Below are 22,420 nucleotides of genomic sequence, written 5' to 3'. Positions count from 1 at the left end.
GGTGGAGGGGCAGGTAGTGCTGAGGAAACAGAGAGTCTGCAGAGAGACTTGGATAGATTGGGGGAATGGGCAAAGAAGTGGCAAATGAATTACAATGTTGGAAAATGTATGGTCATGCACTTTGGTAGAAGAAATAAACGGGCAGACTATTATTTAAATGGGGAGAGAATTCAAAGTTCTGAGAAGCAATGGGACTTGGGAGTCCTCGTGCAGGATAAGGTTAACCTCCAGGTTGAGTCAGTGGTGAAGAAGGCGAATGCAATGTTGGCATTCATTTCTAGAGGAATAGAATATAGGAGCAGGGATGTGATGTTGAGGCTCTATAAGGCACTAGTAGGACCTCACTTGGAATACTGTGTGCAGTTTTGGGCTCCTTATTTAAGAAAGGATGTGCTGACGTTGGAGAGGGTTCAGAGAAGATTCACTAGAATGATTCCCGGAATGAGAGGGTTAACATATGAGGAACATTTGACTGCTCTTGGACTGTACTCCTTGGAGTTTAGAAGAATGAGGGGGGACCTCATAGAAACATTCTGAATGTTGAAAGGCATGGACAGAGTGGATGTGGCAAAGTTGTTTCCCATGGTGGGGGAGTCTAGTATGAGAGGACATGACTTGAGGATTGCAGGGCACCCATTCAGAACAGAGATGCAAAAAAAAATTTTTAGCCAGAGGGTGGTGAATCTATGGAATTTGTTGCCACAGGCGGCAGTGGAGGCCAAGTCATTGGGTGTATTTAAGGCAGTGATTGATAGGTATCTGAGTAGTCAGGGCATCAAAGGTTATGGTGAGAAGGTGGGGGAATGGGACTAAAGGGGAGATCGGATCGGCTCATGATGAAATGGCGGAGCAGACTCAATGGGCCAAATGACTGACTTCTCCTTTGTCTTATGGTTACATTGGTGCCGGAGCATTTGGTGACACTTGCAGGCCGTCTTAGTGCATTTTTGGATTGTGTTGCTCCATTTGCCACCAAAAGGCAGAATTTCCCGGTGGCCACCCATTTTGATTTAACTTTTCATTCCCATTCTGATATGTTTGTCCATGATCTTCTCTATTTCCATGGTGAGGCCACACTCAGGCTGGAAGAGCAACACCTCATATTCCATCTGGAATATTTCTCTAACTACCAATAATTTCCCCTCCCATTCTCTCTTCTTCCATAGGGAAATTCAGGAGGGCAACAGCCCCTTTGGCCTACTAAATCTGTTCCAGCCATCAACCATCCATTTACACCAACACTAGTTTGCTGTCTGTTCTACATTCTCCCCTCATTCCCACCAACTCCTTTTAGTTTCCACCAGTTACTTACAGACTTATGGCTTCTAGTTAACTTACCAATCGCCGTCAAGATGCGGGAGGAAACTGAAGGACCTCACAGGGAGAATATGCAAACATCACACAGACAGTGGCCTAAGTGTGGGATCAAACACAGGGCTCCAGTGCTGTGCCAGTATTGGAGAGGTGCTCTTCTGTCTCCCCTCATGTCCCTTCTCTTCTCCTCAACTGCCTATCACCTCCCTCTGTGGCTCTTCCTCCTTCATTTTGTCCCATGGTCCACTGGGAGCCAGAAGTGAGCAGTGGACTGAGGAGGTGTAAAATAGGTAGGGGAGAGGAGGGTTGGGGTGTTGGAGTTAGGAGACCGAGACAGGTAGATGATAGATGTAGACAGAGTCAATGATGATTATTAATACACTCAGTGGCCACTTTATTAAGTACCTCCTGTACCTAATAAGCCACTAAGTGTATGTTCGTGGTCTTCTGCTGTTGTAGCCCATCCATTTCAAGGTTTGATGTGTTCTGCATCCAGACATGCTCATCTGCACACGGCAGTTGTAACACGTGGTTATTAGAGTTACTGTCACCTTCCTGTCTGCTTGAACTAGTCTGGCCATTCTCTTCTGACCTCGCCATTAACAAGGCATTTTCATCACAGAACTGCTGCTCACTGGATGTTTTTGGTTTTTGCGCTATTCTCTGTAAACTCTAGAAACTGTTGTGTGTGAAAATCAGCAGTTTCTGAGATACTCAAACCACCCTGTTTGGCACGAACAATCATTCCACGGTCAAAGTCACTTAGATCACATTTCTTCCCCATTCAGGTGTTTCATCTAAACAACAATTGCTTTTGACCATGTCTGCATGCTCTTATGCATTGAGTTTCTGCCACATGATTGGCCGATTAGGTAGTTACATTAATGAGCAACATGTGTACCTAATAAAGTGGCCACTGAGTGAATCATGTATACTGATGTAAATATTATTAAACACACAAATGAACTCAAGATATTAGGAATAACTAGAAACATATTTATTTTGCTGTGAGGATATATGCTTTTAATAAACACAGACCACTAATCAAAAAAATTACAGTTTATACTCTGATTCATAAAGAGTGGAAAATGTGAATTGGAAGTGAAGCAAAAGGCTAAGAACATCTGACATGCACAGTGTTCACTGCTTGGTGTTTACTGCTCTTAAGTGAAACAAAAGCCAAGAGGTTCCAATCTGAGGTAGTGGAAATGTTTAAATTTAACAATTTAACAATTAATATTTTTCAGCTTTTCTTTCCACACCAGATTGAGTTGAAAGAACTATAATACGGGCCACACGCATCTACTGTGTTGCCAGACCTTGGGGAGGTTGGATGCTTAGACAAACAGTTAAAGATGTGCGGGAATGATTTAGACCATAAGACATAGGAACAGAATTAGGCCATTTAGCCCATTGAGTCTGCTCCACTATTTGATCATGACTGATTTATTATCCGTCATAACACCATTCTGCTGCCTTCTCCCTGTAACCTTTGACACTCTGACTAATCAAGAATCTATCAAACTTCTCTTTAAATATACCCAATGACTTGGCCTCCACAGCCGCCTGTGGCATTGAATTCCACAGATTTACCACCCTCTGGCTAAAGAAATTGCACCTCATCTCTGTTCTAAAGGGTCATCCTTCTATTCTGAGTCATGTCCTCTGATCCTAGACTCCCCCACAATAGGAAACATCCTCTCCACATTGACTTTATCTCAAGATTCAAGATTGTTTATTGTCACTTCCAGTATACGTGTAAAGGAGAACAAAGTAATTGTTACTTCAGATGCAACACAGTATAAAAAAACACAATAAGATAAAGAACTCAATAATAAAAACACAATGACTATAAATACGTAAGATAGGTTATATACATAAAGTGATGCTAGGCACAGAAGTGTCTGTACGGCAGGTGACTCTGACAGGAAATGATAAAGTAGTGATGGTTGGGGGTGTGGAGGTGTTGATCAGCTTTACTGCTTTGGGAAATTACCAGTTGCTCAGTCAGGTGATCCTGGTGTGGATGCTACTTAGCCTCTTCCCTGATGGGAGTGGGAAAATGGTCCATGAGTAGGGTGGGTGGGATCCTTTATGATGTTACTTGCCTTTTTCCAGCACCTTTCTGTATAGATGTCCTTGATGGTGGTCAGCTGGTGTCAGCGATGTGTTGGACAGTTTCTATACCATGCAGTGATGTAACTTGCTAGGATGCTGTCAACTGCGTATTTGTAGAATGACGTGAGTATAGATGTGCATAGTCCAGCTCTCTTCAGCCTCTTCCGAACGTAGAGGCATTGGTGAGTATTCCTGATGGTGTAAATGCGTTCTGGGACCATGAGAGGTTGTGTACGATGTGCACTTCCTAGAGTTTGAAACTGCTCACAGTTTCAACTGATGTGCCACCAATTCAATAGGTTTCAGTGAGATTTCCCCTCATTCTTCTAAACAGTGAGTACAGGCCCAGAGCCATCAAATGCTTCTCATACATTAACCCTTTCAATCTTGGAATCATTCTCATGAACCTCCTCTGGACCATCTCCAATGCAAGCACATATTTTCTTAGATAAGGGGCCCAAAACTGATCATAATACTCTAAGTGTGGTCTGACCAATGCTTTATAAAGCCTCAACGTTACATCATTGCTTTTATATTTGAGTCCTCTGGAAAGGAATGCTAATGTTTCATTTGCCTTCCTTACCACTGACTAAACGTGAAAGTTGACCTTTAGGGAATCCCGCACTAGGATTTCCAAGTCCCTTTGCACCCCTGATTTTTGAATTTTCTCCCTGTTTAAAAAAATAGTCTGTGCCTTTACTTCTTCTATCAAAGTGCATGTGCACCCACTTTCCTACACTGTATTCCATATCTGTCCCTTCTTTACCCTTTCTCCTGATCTATCCAAGTCCTTCTGCAGACTCCCTGCTTCCTCAGCACTTTCCAGTCCTCCACCTATCTTTGTACTGTCTGCAGACTTGGATACAAAACCACCAAATGACATATGACAAAATCCAGATCATTCACATATTACATGAAAAGAAGCGGTACTAATATCTACACCCACAGAGCACTACTAATCACCTGCAGCCAACCAGAAAGAATTGAGAAAATGATGCTGAGCCAATTTCTTAAGCCACAGTGCTCTCTGTGGTTAAGATGCTCCTACAGTGAAATTTGATGGGAAATTCCTCAATTTTAACTTCTGCATAGGATTGATTTGGCCTAATGCAGAGCACAATGTTCTGTTCTGTGAATCATTTCAGGAGTTAAACAAGGCACAGTTTCATTAGGACTGGAAAGGAAGGGGCAAGAGTCGAGAATAAGAAGGTGGGTGGAGGGGAAAGAGTACAAGGGTAGAAGGGAAAAGGTGAAGCCAGGTGGGTGGGGGAGGGAGGATAAAGTGAGAAGCTGGGAGGTGATAGGTGAAAAAGGTAAAGTGCTGAAGAAGAAGGAATCTGATAGGAGAGGAGAGTGGATCATTCATCCACCCCTCCATTACACCCACCACCACTTCTCTATCATTTCCTGTCAGTCACATTATGTACAGACACTCCTGTACCTAGCATCATTTTATTTACGTACAAGTAGTTGATGTATATAAGCTATCTTATGTAGTTATATTTATTCTGTTTTGTTATTATTGTGTCCTTTATCTTACTGTGTTTTTTTGTGCTGCATCAGATCTGGAGTAACAATTATTTCATTCTCCTGTACATTTATGTACTGGAAATAACATTAAACAATCTTGAATCTTGAACTGGGAGGCCTCTATTGGTCGGCACCGATGAGGGATGTTGCATCCTAGTTATCTGTTTGCATAGACAAGTCAGGGCAGTAAGGTATGGAGAGAAAGCTGTTGCCCATGCAGCACATCCCCCTTCTTCACATGGCTGATGAATCCTAAGGAATGGCACAGACTGATATAGCTGGGCACCATGGCATCACAGGAGTTATCAATCAGCATTGAACTCAACAATGGAGCCTTAGGGACTCCAGATGGGGACTTTCACTTGGGGTTTACTCCTGAAGCCTTCTCCATGTGGATATAGCTGCGGAGGTTTGAGATCAGAGTTTTCCTTCTCCTAGATGAGCTGCCAACCGTGACTGAGGAGCACCATCTGTCTGAATCAACTGGTTTTAAGATGCCAGTAACCAAGCTTTGCCCCTTCTCCTGTCAATGGAAATGGTTCCGCTGGACTTAGTAGCTAGGCTACATGTGAAGGCCAAGAAATGGACTTGTTAGTCAGAGGCTATCTGAGATGCACACCACTGGGAACAGTTAATAGGTAGTGGGAGCTTGTCCTCACTACCCCTCACCCCCTCTGGCTATGACAACCTTAAAGAACCATCTTGAGTTGACAACAGGAATTATAGACTTCTAAAAAAAAAACACTAAGCCCTACATGATTCAGCCTGATGTTTGCCAGTCAAAACTAAAATCTTATTAGAGAAGCTAGAAGATAATGGCTCCCATTGGACAGATATTTTATTAATTTGCAATGTTGGGATCATTTGATGTGCCAGTTTTCTTTTCAATAGCACCTAAATGTTATAATGAAAGAAATACGACCCAATTGCAAATAAATTAACATTCAAAATTAATACCAAAGATTCCCAAGAGTACAATCTACTTGTAGTTTTCTAATACGAACAAGGGTAAGTTGTGCCTTCAGAAGAATGTTATAGACTGCCAATCTTTTTGAAAATACTGATAGTATGATAAGTACATTTGAAAAATAATTTCTTGGTGCTTAAATATTTAGAGCATACACAAGAGATTCTGCAGATGCTGGAAATCCAGAGTAACACACATACAAAATGCCAGAGGAACTCAGCAGGTCAGGCAGAATCCATGGAGAGGAATAAGCAGTCAATGCTTCAGGCCAAGACCCTCCATCAGGAGTCATGATGAAGAGTCTCAGCCTGAAACGTTGACTACTTATTCCTCTCCATAGAGCACAGACTGAGTATTTCGAGGCTGTGTCATCCCTCTGAAGGAGGTAACCAGTTAGTTGCAGTTCTCTGTTCTTCTTTCATACCCTTTTAAGTTCCACTATATTTTCAAATATGCATTCATTTATATTTTAAAGTAATTTTAAATTCTGCTCTGTCACTGTTTCTGCTAATCCTTGCCATCAAATTAAAAATAAATCCTTCCTCTTTTGAAATTTTTAATCCTTTTAGGATTGCCGAAAGAGAGGATAAATTTACCTTTGATCCCCAGTGCTGGATATTATGAAGGTAGTTACCTTTTCACAACCACCTCAAAGGAGCAACAATCTAGATTGGTGATTGGTGATCAGAGTTTATTCCAGATAGCTACGGAATCACAGACTATTATAAATAACTTCCCCCAATTCTATTTATTAAAGTAATCGTAAGTTTTCAAAATTCCTTCAGTTTCTCGAATACTTTTTATTTATGGTTTTATTTAGAGATACAGTACATTAACAGGCCCTTCTGGCCAAATGAGCCCACGCTGCCCAATTAAACCCATGTGACCAATTAATTAACTAAATCTGTATTAGTATACCTGCATGTGGGTATAGCTACAAAGCAGCAGAGGTCTGAGATCAGAGTTTTCCTTCTCCTAGATGAGCTGCCAACCATGGCTGGTGAGCCCCATTTGCCTGTATCGACTTTGGACTGTGGGAGGAAATTGAAGCACCCAGAGGAAACCCAAAGGGACACAGAGAGAGCTTACAAACTCCTTGCAGATAGTGCTGGAATTGAACCAGGGTCACTAGTGCTGTAATAGCATTAGGTTAACTGCCATGCTACTGCATTTATTAATAAAAATATTTCTAATTCTCCTCTTGTTGTATCAGGCCATGATGGAATTACCAAATCTCCAGACTAATTTTTCTTTCTCATTCTCTTCCACTGATATCCCCAGAGTATTTTTAATGCTTACGACTGTGAGTTGTTACTTTACCATTAGAAAGTTTAAATCTCTTTTAAACTCACCCATTCCAGAAAAAACTTGTCATGATTGAGAATTCAAATGATTGAGCCTTCACCAAATGCTTTAACAATGTCACAAAAAACTTTGACAAACTCCTATAGATGCACAGTGGGGAGTATTCCAACTGGTTGCATCATGATCTGGTATGGAAACACCAATGCCCAGGAATGGAAAAATCTACAGAAAGTAGTGAAAACAGTCAAATCTATCACAGGAAAAGCACTCCCCTCCAATAAGTTCATTTATATGGAGTGCTGCCACGAGAAAGCAGAATCCATCATCAAACACTCCCACCATCCAGGTCATGCCCTCTTCTCACTACTGCCATTGGGCAGGAGGTACTGAGCCTTAGGTTCTACACCAGCAGGTTCATGAACAGTTATTACCCTTTAACCATTAGGTTCCTGAACCAGTGTGGATCACTTCATTCATTCATCACAACTCTGAACTGATTCAATGAGCTGCAGACCCACTTTCATATAACCATACAACAATTACAGTACGGAAACAGGCCATCTCGGCCCTTCTAGTCCGTGCCGAACGCTTACTCTCACCTAGTCCCACTGACCCACACTCAGCCCATAACCCTCCATTCCTTTCCTGTCCATATACCTATCCAATTTTTTTTCAAGGACTCTTTGCAATTCATGTTCTCAGTATTTTGTATTTGCACAGTTTATCTTCTTTTGCACATTGCTTTCTTGCTAGTCTTTATGTGTAGTTTTTCATAAATTCTATCATATTTCATTTTTTCTGTAAATGCCTGCAAGAAAATGAGTCTCAGGGTAGTATATGGTAACATACAAGTACTTTGATCTTATAGGCAAGTGAGGTTACAGGGAACATACGTTGCTGTTCCTCTTTTGCTCCGTTTATTTTTTATTGCACTGAACGGTACTGCTGCCACAAACAATAAATTTTGCAACTTCTGTCAATAACAATACTCCTGATTCTGACCATGATTCCCATCTAAGCAAGTCCCTTTTATGCCTGTGATTGCCCATATTGCTCTAACCTTTCCTATCTGTGTACTTGCTCATATATTGTTTAAACGCTGTTATTGTACCCATCTCACGAGCAAATCTGCAGGTGCTGGAAATTCAAGCAACACACACAAAATGCTGGTGGAACACAGCAGACCAGGCAGCATCTATAGGAAGAAGTACAGTCGATGTTTCAGGCCGAGACCCTTCGTCAGGACTAACTGAAAGAAGAGATTGCAAGAGATTTGAAAGTGGGAGGGGGAGAGGGAGATCTGAAATGATGGGAGAAGACAGGAGGGGGAGGGATGAAGCCAAGAGCTGGAAAGTTGATTGGCAAAAGGAATACAGAGCTGGAGAAGGGAGAGGATCGTGGGACGGGAGGCCTAGGGAGAAAGAAAGAGGGAGGGGAGCACCAGAGGGAAATGGAGAGCAGGCAAGGATTTTGAGAGGGACAGAGAGAGAAAAAAAGGGGAAAAGCAATAAACAAACAAACAAACAAATAAATAAATAAGGGATGGGGTAAGAAGGGGAGGAGGGGCATTAACGGAAGTTAGAGAAGTCAATGTTCATGCCATCAGGTTGGAGGCTACCCAGCCGGTATATAAGGTGTTGTTCCTCCAACCTGAGTGTGGCTTCATCTTGACAGTAGAGGAGTCAATGGATAGACATATCAGAATGGGAATGGGACGTGGAATTAGAATGTGTGGCCACTGGGTGATCCTGCTTTCTCTGGCGGACCGAGTGTAGGTGTTCAGTGTTCATCTCCCAGTCTGCGTTGGGTCTCACCAATATATAAAAGGCCAAACTGGGAACAATGGACACAGTATACCACACCAGCCAACTCATAGGTGAAGTGTCGCCTCACCTGGAAGGTCTGTCTGGGGCCCTGAATGGTGGTGAGGGAGGAAGTGTAAGGACAGGTGTAGCACTTACAAGCATAAGTGCCGGGAGGGAGATCGGTGGGAAGGAATGGGAGTGATGAATGGAGAGGGGAGTTGCGTAGGGAATGCAGTCGTCAATGTAGCAAAGAAAAAGTGGGGGACGGATATCCATATATTGGATGTACTGCACTGGCGCTGCCTCCTGCACGCATGCTGAGCTCGTTGACTTCATTAACTTTGCCTCCAACTTTCACCCTGCCCTCAAATTTACCTGGTCCTTTTCTGACACCTCCCTCCCCTTTCTTCATCTTTCTGTCTCCATCTCTGGAGACGGCTTATCTACTGATATCTACTATAAGCCTACAAACTCTCACAGCTACCTGGACTATACCTCTTCCCACCCTGTCTCTTGCAAAAAATGCCATCCCCTTCTTGCAATTCCTCTGACTCTGCCGTATCTGCTCTCAGGATGAGGCTTTTCATTCCAGGGCAAAGGAGATGTCTTCCTTTTTTAAAGAAAGGGACTTATCTTCCTCCACCATCAACTCTGCTCTCAAATGCATCTCTCCCATTTCATGCACATCTGCTCTCACCCCATCTGCTTACCACCCCACTTGGGATAGGGTTTCCCTTGTCCTCACTTACCACCCCACCAACCTCCGGGTCCAACATATAATTCTCTGTAACTTCAGCCACCTCTAATGGGATCCCACCACCAAGCACATTTCTCCCTCCCCCTCTCTTTCTGCTTTCCGCAGCGATCGCTCCCTCCACGACTTCCTTGTCCATTCGTCCCCCCCCATCCCTTCCCACCAATCTCCCTCCCAGCACTTATCCTTGTAAGTGGAACAAGTGCTACACCTGCCCTTACACTTCCTCCCTCACCACCATTCAGGGCCCCAGACAGTCCTTCCAGGTGAGGCGACACTTCACCTGTGAGTCGGCTGGTGTGGTATACTGTGTCTGATGCTCCCGGTGCAGCCTTTTATATATTGGTGAGACCCGATGCAGTCTGGGAGACCATTTCACTGAACACCTATGCTCTGTTTGCCAAAGAAAGCAGGATCTCCCAGTGGCCACACATCTTAATTCTACGTCCCATTCCCATTCTGATATGTCTATCCATTGACTCCTTTACTGTCAAGATGAAACCAAACTCAGGTTGGAGGAACAACACCTTATATTCCATCTGGGTAGCCTCCAACCTGATAGCATGAACATTGATTTCTCTAACTTCCATTAATGCCCCCCCTCCCCTTCTTACCCCATCCTTCCTTCCTTCCTTCATTCATTTATCTATCTATCTATTTATTTATTTATTCATTTTCTTTGCTCTCTGCCCCTCTCACAATCACTCTGCCTGTTCTCCATCTTCCTCTGGTGCTCCCCTCCCCCTTTCTTTCTCCCTGGGCCTCCCGTCCCATGATCCTCCAGCTGTGTATCCCTTTTGCCAATCACCTTTCCAGCTCTTAGCTTTATCCCTCCCCCCATCATTTTGGATCTCCCCCTCCCCCTCCTACATTCAAATCTCTTACTATCTTTTCTTTCAGTCAATCCTGACGAAGAGTCTCGGCTCGAAACGTCAACTGTACTTCTTCCTATAGATGTTGCCTGGCCTGCTGCGTTCCACCAGCATTTTGTACCCATCTCAACCACTTTCTCTGGCAGCTTGTTCCATATACTCACAGTACCACCACCCTCTGTGTGAAAAAGTTGTCCCTCAGGTTCCTATTAAATCTCTCCCTTCTCATCTTAAACCTGTGCCCTCTAGCTCTTGATTCCCCAGCCCTGGGTAAAAGACTATGTGCTTTCACCCTTTGCATGTCCCTCATTTTATAAATTTCTATAATATCTCCCTGGACCCTAGTCCTAATAACCTAGTCCCTGGAATCCTAGCAGCATCCTTGTAGATCTTTTCTGTGCTTTCCCAACAGGCAGTGAAGAGGGCAAATGGAATGTTGGCCTTTGTTACAAGGGGAATTGAATACAAGAGCAAGGATGTTCTTTTGCATTTGTACAGGGCCCTGGTGAGACCACACCTGGAATATTGTGTACAGTTTTGGTCTCCAGGTTTAAGGAAGGACATTCTGGCAATTGAGGAAGTGCAGCGTAGATTCACTAGGTTGATTCCTGGGATGGCAGGGCTGTCTTACGCAGAGAGATTGGAGAGATTGGGCTTGTACACGCTGGAATTGAGGAGATTGAGAGGGGATCTGATTGAAACGTTTAAGATAATTAAAGGATTTGATAGGATTGAGGCAGGTAATATGTTCCAGATGTTGGGAGAGTCCAGTACCAGAGGGCATGGATTGAGAATAAGAGGTCAGTTATTTAAAACAGAGTTGAGGAAGAGCTTCTTCTCCCAGAGAGTTGTGGAGGTGTGGAATGCACTGCCTCGGAAGACGGTGGAGGCCAATTCTCTGGATGCTTTCAAGAAGGAGCTAGATAGATATCTGATGGATAGGGGAATCAAGGGATATGGGGACAAGGCAGGGAATGGGTATTGATAGTGAATGATCAGCCATGATCTCAGAATGGCGGTGCAGACTCGAGGGGCTGAATGGTCTACTTCTGCACCTATTGTCTATTGTCTATTGTCTATCTACCTTACCCCTCAACTGCTTTCAACTATCTCCTGCCAATATGTTCTCATTCTCTCTTCCCCCACCTTCTTATTCTGGCTTCTGCCCCTTCCTTTCCAGTCCTGATGAAGGGTCTCAGATTGAAACATTGACAGTTTATTCCTCTCCATAAATGCTGCCTGACCTGCTGAGTTCCTTCAGCATTTTGTGTTTATTCCCTGGATTTCCAGCATCTGCAGAATCTCTTGTGTTTATCACTTTCTGCACTCTTTCCAGCTTGATGACATCTTTCCTATAGCAGGGTGACGTAAGCTCAACTTTCAGTGAACTATGTACTTGTCCTAAAAAAATACTTCTGTTATTTTTCTTTTTGCTGTAAGACTTAAGAGATTTATCAGGGCTTTATCAATAAACTGTGGTAACCCCTTTCCAGCTGTAAAGAAAAGTGTTGGCTTATTTTGCTTTCTGCTGAGGGAGCTGTATTGAGAATTCCCAAGTATGAAACACTGGAACCCCGTGATAAGAGCTTGGACAATCATGAGCTCAGGCACAAGGCATCAGGTATTCTCTGGATTATAGTCAGTGCCACTGATGGAATCATTCATTTTGATTTACAATGCGCATCTGGCATAGGCTTTGTAAAATTGCAATGTTCTGTCACTGACACTGTCATGTCAGGATTTAACTTAAAGTGTGTCATGAGAAATATTGAGGGGCACCTGCATATTGGAAAGATTGCTTCTTGTATGTTTTCCAATTTGGCCATAATTCACTTGAGAATGTAAGTTGGCTAACTGTATTGGAGATACATCACATTAATCTTCCAGACGGAAGAAAGTTGCTGCGTGATCCAAAGTGAGATTAGCTAACCCTGTGCAAACCTGAGGCCTACTTACACAGCTTTCCATTGCACCGTGCTAATCAACCCTAGCAGTTAGTGCTTTTCTCTTTGGAGCGAAGGAGGACAAGAGGCAATTTGATAGATGTGTAAAAGATGATAAGAGGTATAGATAGAGTGGCCTGCCAGCACCCTTTTTGCTAAGGGCTAAATAAAGGGCTAATATGAGAGGGCATAATTTTAAGGTGATTGGAGGGAAGTATAGGGGGACTATCAGAAGTAGTTTTTTTTTACACAGAGTGGAATGCACTGCCAGTGGTGTTGGAGGCAGATGCATTAGGAACATTTAAGTGACTCTTAAATAGGCACATGGATGATAGAAAAATGGAGGCCTATGTAGGAGGGAAGGGCCTTTACTATGCTGTAATGTTCTATGTTCAAACAATGATTATATTTTAAAACATTCTGCACGAGGTACAGGAAGAGTGGAACAGGAGCTCCAAGGATCCTTGGAGCTGTTCTTCCATTCAATGTGATTAATCTTTAATCTATAGCTTTGGCTCCATTCCCTTTATCAGCAGAAATCTATCAGGTTCAGATTTAAACATTAAATTAAGTTTGCACTTACCAATCTTTTTTAAACAGTAACTGATATTTTTTAACAGCTTTTGCAAGAAAAGTATTTCAAAAATTTTCACCCGAATAGCTTGGCTCCGATCTTAATACAGTGCTTCTTTGTCCCACCTGTTCACCAGCATTGATAACAGGCATCTGGGGATAGATTACCCACTGGCACACTCACCTTTATTGTAGCTACTCACAAATAAATTTTGTCTCTGTTATACACTCAGTGGCCACTTTATTAGGTCCAGTAGATAACTAACAAAGTGGCCACTGAGTGTATGTTCATGGTCTTCTGCTGCTGTAGTCCATCCACTTCAAGGTTTGATGTGTTGTGCATTTAAAGATGCTCTTCTGCACATCACTGTTGTAATGCATGGTTATTTGTGTTATTTTTGCCTTCCTGTAAACTTGAACCAGTCTGGCCATTTTCTTCTGATCACTCATTAACAAGGCGTTTTCATCCACAGAACTGGTGCTCACTGGATGTTTATCGCACCATACTCTGTAAATGCTAGAGACGGTTTAAAATCACAGGAGATCAGCAGTTTCTGAGATACACAAACCATTTCCATCTGGCTCCAACTAATAATCATTCCACGGTCAAAGCCACCGATCACATTTCTTCCCCATTCTGATGTTCCGTCTGAACAAAAACTGAACCTCCTGACTGTGTCGGCATGCTTTTATGCATTGAGTAGCTGCCACATAATTGGCTGATTGGATATTTGCATTAATGAACAATGTACCTGATAAAGAGGCTGCTGCATATATATTATGTAATATTGATGGGAAAATACTTAACAGAGGGAATTTAAAAAAATACACTTGAATATGGAAATATATGTGCTTTGAACTTCCCTTCTGAATTAGGTTCCACTTAAATCAATAGAATTGTATCTCAGAATAAATTAACAAGTATTAAAATACATATATTTTATACAATATATTTTATTATTTGTCAGTTTATTTGAAGTAATATTACTTTATGTGTGAGTTGTATGTACTGTGTGTGCACCTTAGTCTGGAGGAACGTTGTTTTGTGTATGGTTGAATGACAATAAATTTGAACTTGAACGGAGAAAAATGTACTTACCATACTATATCATGTACTTTGTGCATTCAATAGTGAATGAATTTCACTATGTCTGATTCAAAGCCAAATCAAAAATCTTAAATGGAGTTCTTGTGGGTCTGAGTGTAAACAAATTAGGCTGAAAGTAACACAAGGAAGCATTTCACTGTTTTTAATCTGAAAGTGTGCCTCACTTTGAAAGTCCCTGTGATTTTTAAATGCGGGCAGGATTCATGATTTACTGTCTCCTTTCTTCATGAATTGCCTCAATAAATCCTCAGCATCCTGTTTTGACATATATAACTGGAAATGTCATATTCCATCTCACAGTGTTGAGCCCTGGGTGATAAGTAGTAACTTATTCCTGATTATAATTGTACGATAAAAACATTGGACGTGATTGCAATCACCTGAATGTACAAGGAGTTGACTGTGGAAGGGACTGCAGGGAGAACAGAAGTTGGAGATTTGGCTGATGTGTACCCTCAGGTGCTTGTAACTCTCTACTAGCTGACATCTTTTCTTCTTTTTTGTTGCAGCTGCACTACAAAGATGTGCTCAAGCGCCATATGAATAACACTGACATGAGTGTCAACACCTGGGAGAAAGATGCTTTGGACAGAAGAAGTTGGCGCTGCATTGTCAAGAACGCAGACGTTAGGTGCTAGGCCAGTCAAATCACAAATGCAACTGATGTAGGAGACAGTGCCGATCCAATGCTGGTCTTGTGGCCCATAAACGTGCCTGCAGAGACTAAACTCTCAGCATAGTCAACATCGAAATTGATGGACAGCCGTAGAAGATGAAGAAGAAAACTAGGTGAGAAAACCAAGACTGCCCAATGCCCCTTTTGAGCCCGAGTCTCTCCAACCCAGTAACATGTCATGCATTGCCTTCACAATCTGATCCATTGGAGCTACCTTCTTGAGTATTTTCCCCCGGGTAATTAATCTGATCAACTATTCTCGTCAGTTCCCTCTACGTATTATCCCATTCACTGCATTGTATATACTCTAAGCCACATTTTATAAAGGCGTGGTATTGGATAATTTATAATAAATAGAACAGTCAATGTAATATAGAGTACACTCAAGTCAGCGTGAGTTCATCAGTCTGATGGCCTGGTGGAAGAAGCTGTCCTGGAGCCTGTTGATCCTGGCTTTTATGCTGCGATACCACTTCCCGGATGGTAGCAGCTAGAATAGATTGTGGTTGGGATGGTTTGGGTCCCCAATGATCCTATGGGTCCTTTTTACACACCAGTCTTTGTAAATGTCCTGAATCATGGGAAGTTCACAATTACAGATGCGCTGGGCTGTCCGCACCACTCTCTGCAGAGTCCTGCAATTAAGGGAGGTACAGTTCCCATACCAGACAGTGATGCAGCCAGTCAGGATGCTCTCAATTGTGCCCCTGTAGAAAGTTCCAAGGACTTGGGGACCCATACCAAACTTCCTCAACCATCTGAGGTGAAAGAGATGCTGTTGTACCTTTTTCACCACACAGCTGGTGTGTACAGACCATGTGAGGTCCTCGGTGATGTGGATGCCGAGGAACTTGAAGCTGTTTACCCTTTCAACCCCAGATCCATTGATGTCAATAGAGGTTAGCCCATCTCCATTCCTCCTGTAATCCACAACCAGCTCCTCTGTTTTTGTAACATTGAGGGAGAGGTTGTTTTCTTGACACCACTGTGTCAGGGTGATGACTTCTTCTCTGTAGGCTGCCTCATTATTATTTGAGATTAGGCCAATCAATGTAGTGTTGTCAGCAAAGAGATAAGAGGGGAGCCAGAAAGGGAAATGGTAAGAGAGAAAGGTGTGTGTGGTGGGGGGGGGGGGGGGTGCAGAGAAATTACTGTAAATTAGAGAAATTGATGTTCACACAAATCTCTTGTGTTTATAATTCTGACTAATTACCCTGCTTATTGTCTCTCAGATGTTCTACTGTCAGGTTTCCCCCTCAGCTTGTGATGCTCCTGATAAAACAATCCAAGTCTGTCCAACCCCTCCTCATGCTGGTGAACCTCTTCTGCACCCTCCACATCCTTCTGATAGTGTGGTGATCAGAACTGCACACAATACTCCAAATGCAACCTAACCGACGTTTTATAAATATGTAAAATGGCTTGCCATCTTTAATATTCAGTGCCCTGACTAATGAAGGCAAGCATATTGTGATGCAACTTTCATGGAGCTATGGACTTGAACTTCAAGATCAGATAATTGGGTGGTGTGGACTCATATGGCCGGAAGGGCCTGTTACCATGCTGTATCTCTAAATAAAAAAACTATATCTCTCTGTACATCAGTGCTCCAAAGCCTGCAGATATTGCAATGCTTCCAGCACCAACATTGCATGCCCACAACTTACTAACCCTAACCCATAAATCTTTAATATATGGGAGGAAACCAAAGAACCTGGAGGAAACCGGAGTGGAGAATGTATACTCTTACAGAGAGTGGTGGGAATTGAACACTGGCGTTGTAAAGTGTTATTCTAAATGCTACACTACTGTACCATCTCACTATGCTACTGAGCCACCTCATATCCTGTATCCCAACATTCAAAGCACATCAAGAGGCTACAGCAGTGGAGAAAGTGTCTTCACAGCTTCCTTTCAGTGTGAAGTAATATGGTTCTTTAGAGAAGACAAAAAATTGTCTGCTGAGAACCTTGTAGAATATTGAAGATTAACAGCACAGATGCTGCCTAGCCTACTGAGTCCATTATGTGTGTCTTAGTCTGGATTTCTGGTATTTTCAGAATCTCTTGTGTTTAGAAAACTGAAAGGTTGGGCAGAGGTAGGATGTCCTTTAGAGGCAATATTTTTAACTTGTGAGAAAAGTTAAACCTAGGGGCCATTAATACAAGGCAGCTGTGAAATTACCCAATGAGGAAATGAGTAGGAGGTTGTCCTCATTAACACAGGTAAAAAAGGAAATTTGATGAGTTTATGACTGAAACTGGAATAGAATAGACATACTGCAAGATTGAAAAGAGGACAATAGAATGGAAAGAAATCATGGGTGGAATATAAACTACAGTAGGACTATTTTAGATTGGAAGGGGTCTTTCGCTAAAGACTATAGATTAGATTTATTTGTCACATATACGTCAAAACATTGAAACACACAGTGAAGTGCATCACTTCTGTCGGAGATGTGCTGGAGCAGCCTGCAAGAGTCGACATACTTCAGGTGCCAACCAAGCATACCTACAACTTATTCACCTTAACCCATCCATCTTTGGAATGTGGGAGGAAACTGGAGCACCCGGAGGAAACACGTGTTCATGGGGAGTATGTACAAATGTGTTCAAGTGACTTTGACAATGGGATGATTGTTGATGTCAAATGGAGTGGTTTTAGTATATCAGAAGCTGCTGATCTCCTCACACAACAGTCTAGAGTTTACAGAGAATGGTGCAAAAAACAAAAACAAAAAATCCAGTGAGCAGCAGATTTGTGGGTGGAAACACTTTGTTAGTGAGAGAGGTCAGAGGAGAATGGCCAGACTGGTTCAAGCTGACAAGAAGGTGACAGTAACTCAAATAACCTTGCATTAAAACAGTGGTGTGTGGAAGAGAATCTCTGAATGAACAACACATCGAACCTTGAAGTGGATGGGCTACAGTGGCAGAAGACCACAAACATGTACACAGTGGCCACTTTATTAGTTACAGGAGGTATGTAATTAAGTGGCCACTGAGTGTATGTTAGTGATAACAAATCTGACTCTGACTTGTGTTCATCCAAAACACTCAGATTTGGATTTAATTGTGAAATAGATGAAATTTCGGCCCACCTCGATAAAAAATAAGGCTGCAGAAGACAGTGGATGACTATTGACATAGATGACGACTAGGATAATGACAGTGATCACAATAACTGCCAGCACGATGCCCACCACCACACCAGTGTGCATGGGATTTCCCTTCTTCTCTGCTGGGCTCTCTTCTGTTATTGCTGTAAGAGAACACAGTAGGGTGGATTTCATTAATTAAATCATCAGACATTGAGGTTCAGCTCTCCTGCTGCACACAATGTTCACATTCAGAGATACTTTATTAGCTCTACATCATGAGGTAGTGAAGGTCATTCGTTTAACTGCACCTTAAAGAATTGTCAGTCTAGATTGAAAGCACTAAACAAGAGAGATTCTGCAGATGCTGGAAGTCCAGAGCAACACACACAAAATGCTGGGGGAGTTCAGCAGGTCAGGCAGCATCTATAAAGGGGAACAAACAGATGATGTTACAGGCTGAGACCCTTCATCAGGACTGGAAAGGAAGGGGGAAAAAGCAGAATAAGAAGGTGGGGGAGGGTAAGGAGAACAAGCTGGCAGTTGATAGGTGAAACCAAGTGAGAAGGAAGATGAGCGGTTGGGGGAGGTTGGATGAAATGAGAAACTGCAGTGACAGGTAGAAGATTTAATATTCAAGTTTATTTATCACATGCACATCAAAACATACAGTGAAATGTGCCATTTGTGTTAACAACCAACACACCCAAGGGTATGCTGGGGGTATTGTCACACATCCTGGTGCCAACATAGCATGCCCACAAAGCCAATCCTCCCTCCCACCCATGCACATACACAATCCTTTAACCCTTGGACAAGTAAAGGGTTGAAGAAGAAAGAATTTGATGGGAGAGGAAAATGGACTGTAGTGTATTTAATATTTCAATAATATTTGGGTAATATTGTATACATTGTTTGTTTATATACTTCTTTATGGATTACATGTAAAAGGTACGTGAATGGTATACATCATTATGCTTCTAAGTCATATGTGAGCACCTCACTAAAAGAAAAAGAAAAAGAAACTAAGTAGATAATTATCCCAGCTCCTGTGTTTTTCTTTCAATTAGTCTCTGGAGTTACAAAACAGAACATTGGCGACAAGGAAGTCTTAAAAAGAACCTGAGATGACTGCCTACCTGTTGAAGCACAGCACATTGCTCTTCAGAAGGGGAGAGAGACGTTTGAGTTAAAAAAAAAGGCAGAAAATGGATGAAATTAACAAGCAACAGGTATGGGCACGGGTTCATAAACAGTGAGTACAAGGCGATAATAATAAATAATTAAAAGCATTGGAAAGGTAGACACATCTGATTGCACAACAGATAACTGGATGATGTATACTGAATGAACTGAGCAGTATTTTGAAACAAATGAAATAGCTGATGAAAAACAAGTGCCAGTGTTGCTGAATACAATGGGCAGAAAAGTATACAGTTTGTTTAGAAGTTTAACTGCTCCAACCAAACCAACAATGAGCTTTACTGCTATCATGAATGGAATGAAGGAAATCATTGTTGATTGCAGATGGTTTAGGATTCATAGTGGAATCAAAAGGAAGGGGCTAAGTGGCTAAATTGAAGAAATTGTCCCAGCATGATCAGTTCAGTGATGGTCTTACAAGCTTGTGGAATCGTACAAGAAGCATTCAGAAACAGCTTCTAACTGAAGCACAACTCACAGTTGAAAGAGCAGTTGAAATTGCTGTATCAATGGAAGCAGCAGCCAGAGACATAATTGAGTTACAGTCAGGAATGAAAGTGAGTGTGAACAAAATTGCAACATCTAAATAGAAACCTGCTTGGCCAAACAAATTATGGTACTGTTGTGGCAGGGGTTCATATACCCCAGACCAATGCAGGTTTACAGGCAAAACTTGCAGGAAAATGCAACAAAGTAGGACATGTACAAAGAGCATGTCAGACAGACAAAAATAAATGGATTGCACAGGGAAAAGAAATAGATAAAAAGTCAAGTTGCAGTTTCAAAAAGAGCACTAATCTGCATGGTGTTGGTGAAAAATCTGATAATGATGAGAATGACACAAGGTCAGATAGCTTTGAGATTTACAACGTGAAAACTAACACAAGACAAGCAATATGGCTTACCCCAGAAGAGAACGGCAAATCAATTAAAATGGAATTGGACACTGGCTCAACTGTTTGACATTCCTCAAAATAAGTTTGAATAGCATTTCAGAGATGCTGAACTGAAGCCTGCAGATATCAAAAAATAACTTACGCTAGAGAAAAGATAATTCTGTGGGAATGACATTCATAACTGTGAAATACAGCAACCAACAAGCCACATTGGGCTCGTATGTGGTAAAAACAGGAAGGCCACCATTGTGGGGCCATCATTGGCTGAGACAAATGCAATTTAATTTAGATCCATCCACAATTTGCATGCCACATCCACTGAAATAGAGTCAACTGAAAGTGAATTAAGAAAGATATTGGATGATGCCATGGCAGTGTTGAAGGATGGCACTGGAAAACTCAAACATATCACTGGTAAAATAGTGTTAAATGAAATTGCCACACCTAAGTCTTACAAAGTCTGTCCAGTTCGTTATACACTTTGTGTTAAAGTTGGTAGTAAAGTAGCTGGTGAGTTAGATCACACAGAACTGAAGGAATTCTTGCCAAGGTTGAGTGGAGCCCATGGGCAATGCCAGTGGTCCCAGTATCCAAGAAGAATGGGTCTTTCAGGATCTGTGGTGATCTTAAGGTTACCATCAACCCAAAACTGAAAGTAGGTCATTACCCTCTGCCCAGGATAGAGGATGTCTTTGCAAACCTCTCTGGAGAAAAACATTTCAGCAAAGTAAACTCAGCTGAGAACTGCCTACAAATGGAAATGGAAGAAGAGTCCCAAATGTTTCTCACCATGAGCACTTACAAAGGGCTTAAGTTTTGGAGTAACTTCTGCCCCTCACTCTGGTAGAAAGTGATGGACCAGGTGCCGCAAGATTGCCAAGACACTCAGTGTTACATGGATGACATCATTGTTACTCGTGAGGAGGACATGGAACATCTCCAAAATCTCAAAACAGAAAGATTAGAAGATTATAGGCTCAGAGAACAATGCGATAAGTGTGAATTCTTTAAACCAAGCATCACTCACCCTGGTCACACTACTGATGTATATGCATTACACAAGTGTGCTGAGAAAATTCAAGCAGTGGTGGATGCCCCACTTACAAGGCCAAAGGATGTGTCACAGCTATGGTTGACTTTAGGATTTGTCAATTACTATAACAGGTTCCTGCCAATCATGGCTACTGTGCTCCACTCCTTGAAATCATTACTACAAATGGGGAAAAAGTGACAATAGACAAAGAAGTGTGAGGTGGCTTTCCTAAATGCAATAGAAATGAATACTCACACATTATGATCTACGTTGTCATGTGAAGCTTGCCTGTGATGCCTTGCCTTATGTAGTAATGTCACATGTTATGACTGATAGAAGTGAATGCCCCGTAGCCTTTGCATCACATTTCCTTACCACTGCAGAGAAAAAGTATGCACAGATTGATAGAGAGGCTTTGAGTCTGGTTTGGGGTATACATCATTTCAACCAGTACCTGTATGGGAGAGAGTTTACCCTCCTTACTGATCATCAACCACTACTGTCTAGTTTCAATCCACATAAGTGTGTTCCATTCAGAGCAGCAGCACAATGCAGAAATGATCTCTGTCTCTGGAAGGACACAACTCCAAGACTGAATTCAAGATGATGACTAATCATGGAAATGCTGATGGATTATCTTGTTTACCCTTGGAAAAGGAAATGCCTGAACAATTTATAAAAGAAGACAATCCTCTTGACATATTCTTCCTAATGCAAATCAAAGTCTCCTAATTACAGCAGAAATGATACAAAGAAACCAGAAAAGACCCCGCACTGTCTATATGGCCATCCAAAATAGCTGGAATGTGCAGCAGGAATTCCAGTTCCCCCTTTTTACCAGCGCCAGGATGAACTTGCCCTTGACAGGAGTTACCTCATGTGGGTATTTAGAGTTGTTGTACCATCCAAGCTGAGAGCTAAAGTGTTGGCTCTAAGTTTTGTCTAGTGGCCTGGGATAGATCAGCAGATTGAACAGCTTGCCATGCACTGTTCAGGATGCCAGCACATCCAGAAGATGCCAAGAACAGCACCTCTCCACCCCTGGGAATGGCCTGCATTGCCCTGGCGGAGGATTCATGCAGATTCTGCCAGATCATTCATGAGCACAAATTTCTTGGTGGTAGTGGATGCAGCTGCAAAGTGGACAGAAATGTTTCCAATAGTCTCCACTACAGCCTTGCACACTGTTGATGTGCTGATAATCATCTTCTCAAGGACTGGTGTTC

General features: G+C 42.2%; 1 protein-coding gene across 1 annotated transcript in view; it reads right to left on the bottom strand.

Annotated features, from left to right (window-relative positions):
- LOC132384967 (plexin domain-containing protein 1-like) overlaps nt 1-22,420 on the bottom strand; it is a 585,821-nt gene that overhangs the window by 9,640 nt on the left and 553,761 nt on the right. The window contains exon 13 of the mRNA XM_059956658.1: nt 18,066-18,226. Within this exon, the coding sequence (XP_059812641.1) occupies nt 18,066-18,226 (161 nt within the window). The remainder of the gene's footprint in view (nt 1-18,065; nt 18,227-22,420) is intronic.

Source organism: Hypanus sabinus, chromosome X1 (assembly GCF_030144855.1).
Source record: "Hypanus sabinus isolate sHypSab1 chromosome X1, sHypSab1.hap1, whole genome shotgun sequence".
In the NCBI taxonomy this organism is placed as follows: Eukaryota; Metazoa; Chordata; class Chondrichthyes; order Myliobatiformes; family Dasyatidae; genus Hypanus; species Hypanus sabinus.
The sequence above is the reverse complement of the archived record's forward strand: the minus strand, read 5'-3'. Positions and strand labels throughout refer to the sequence as shown.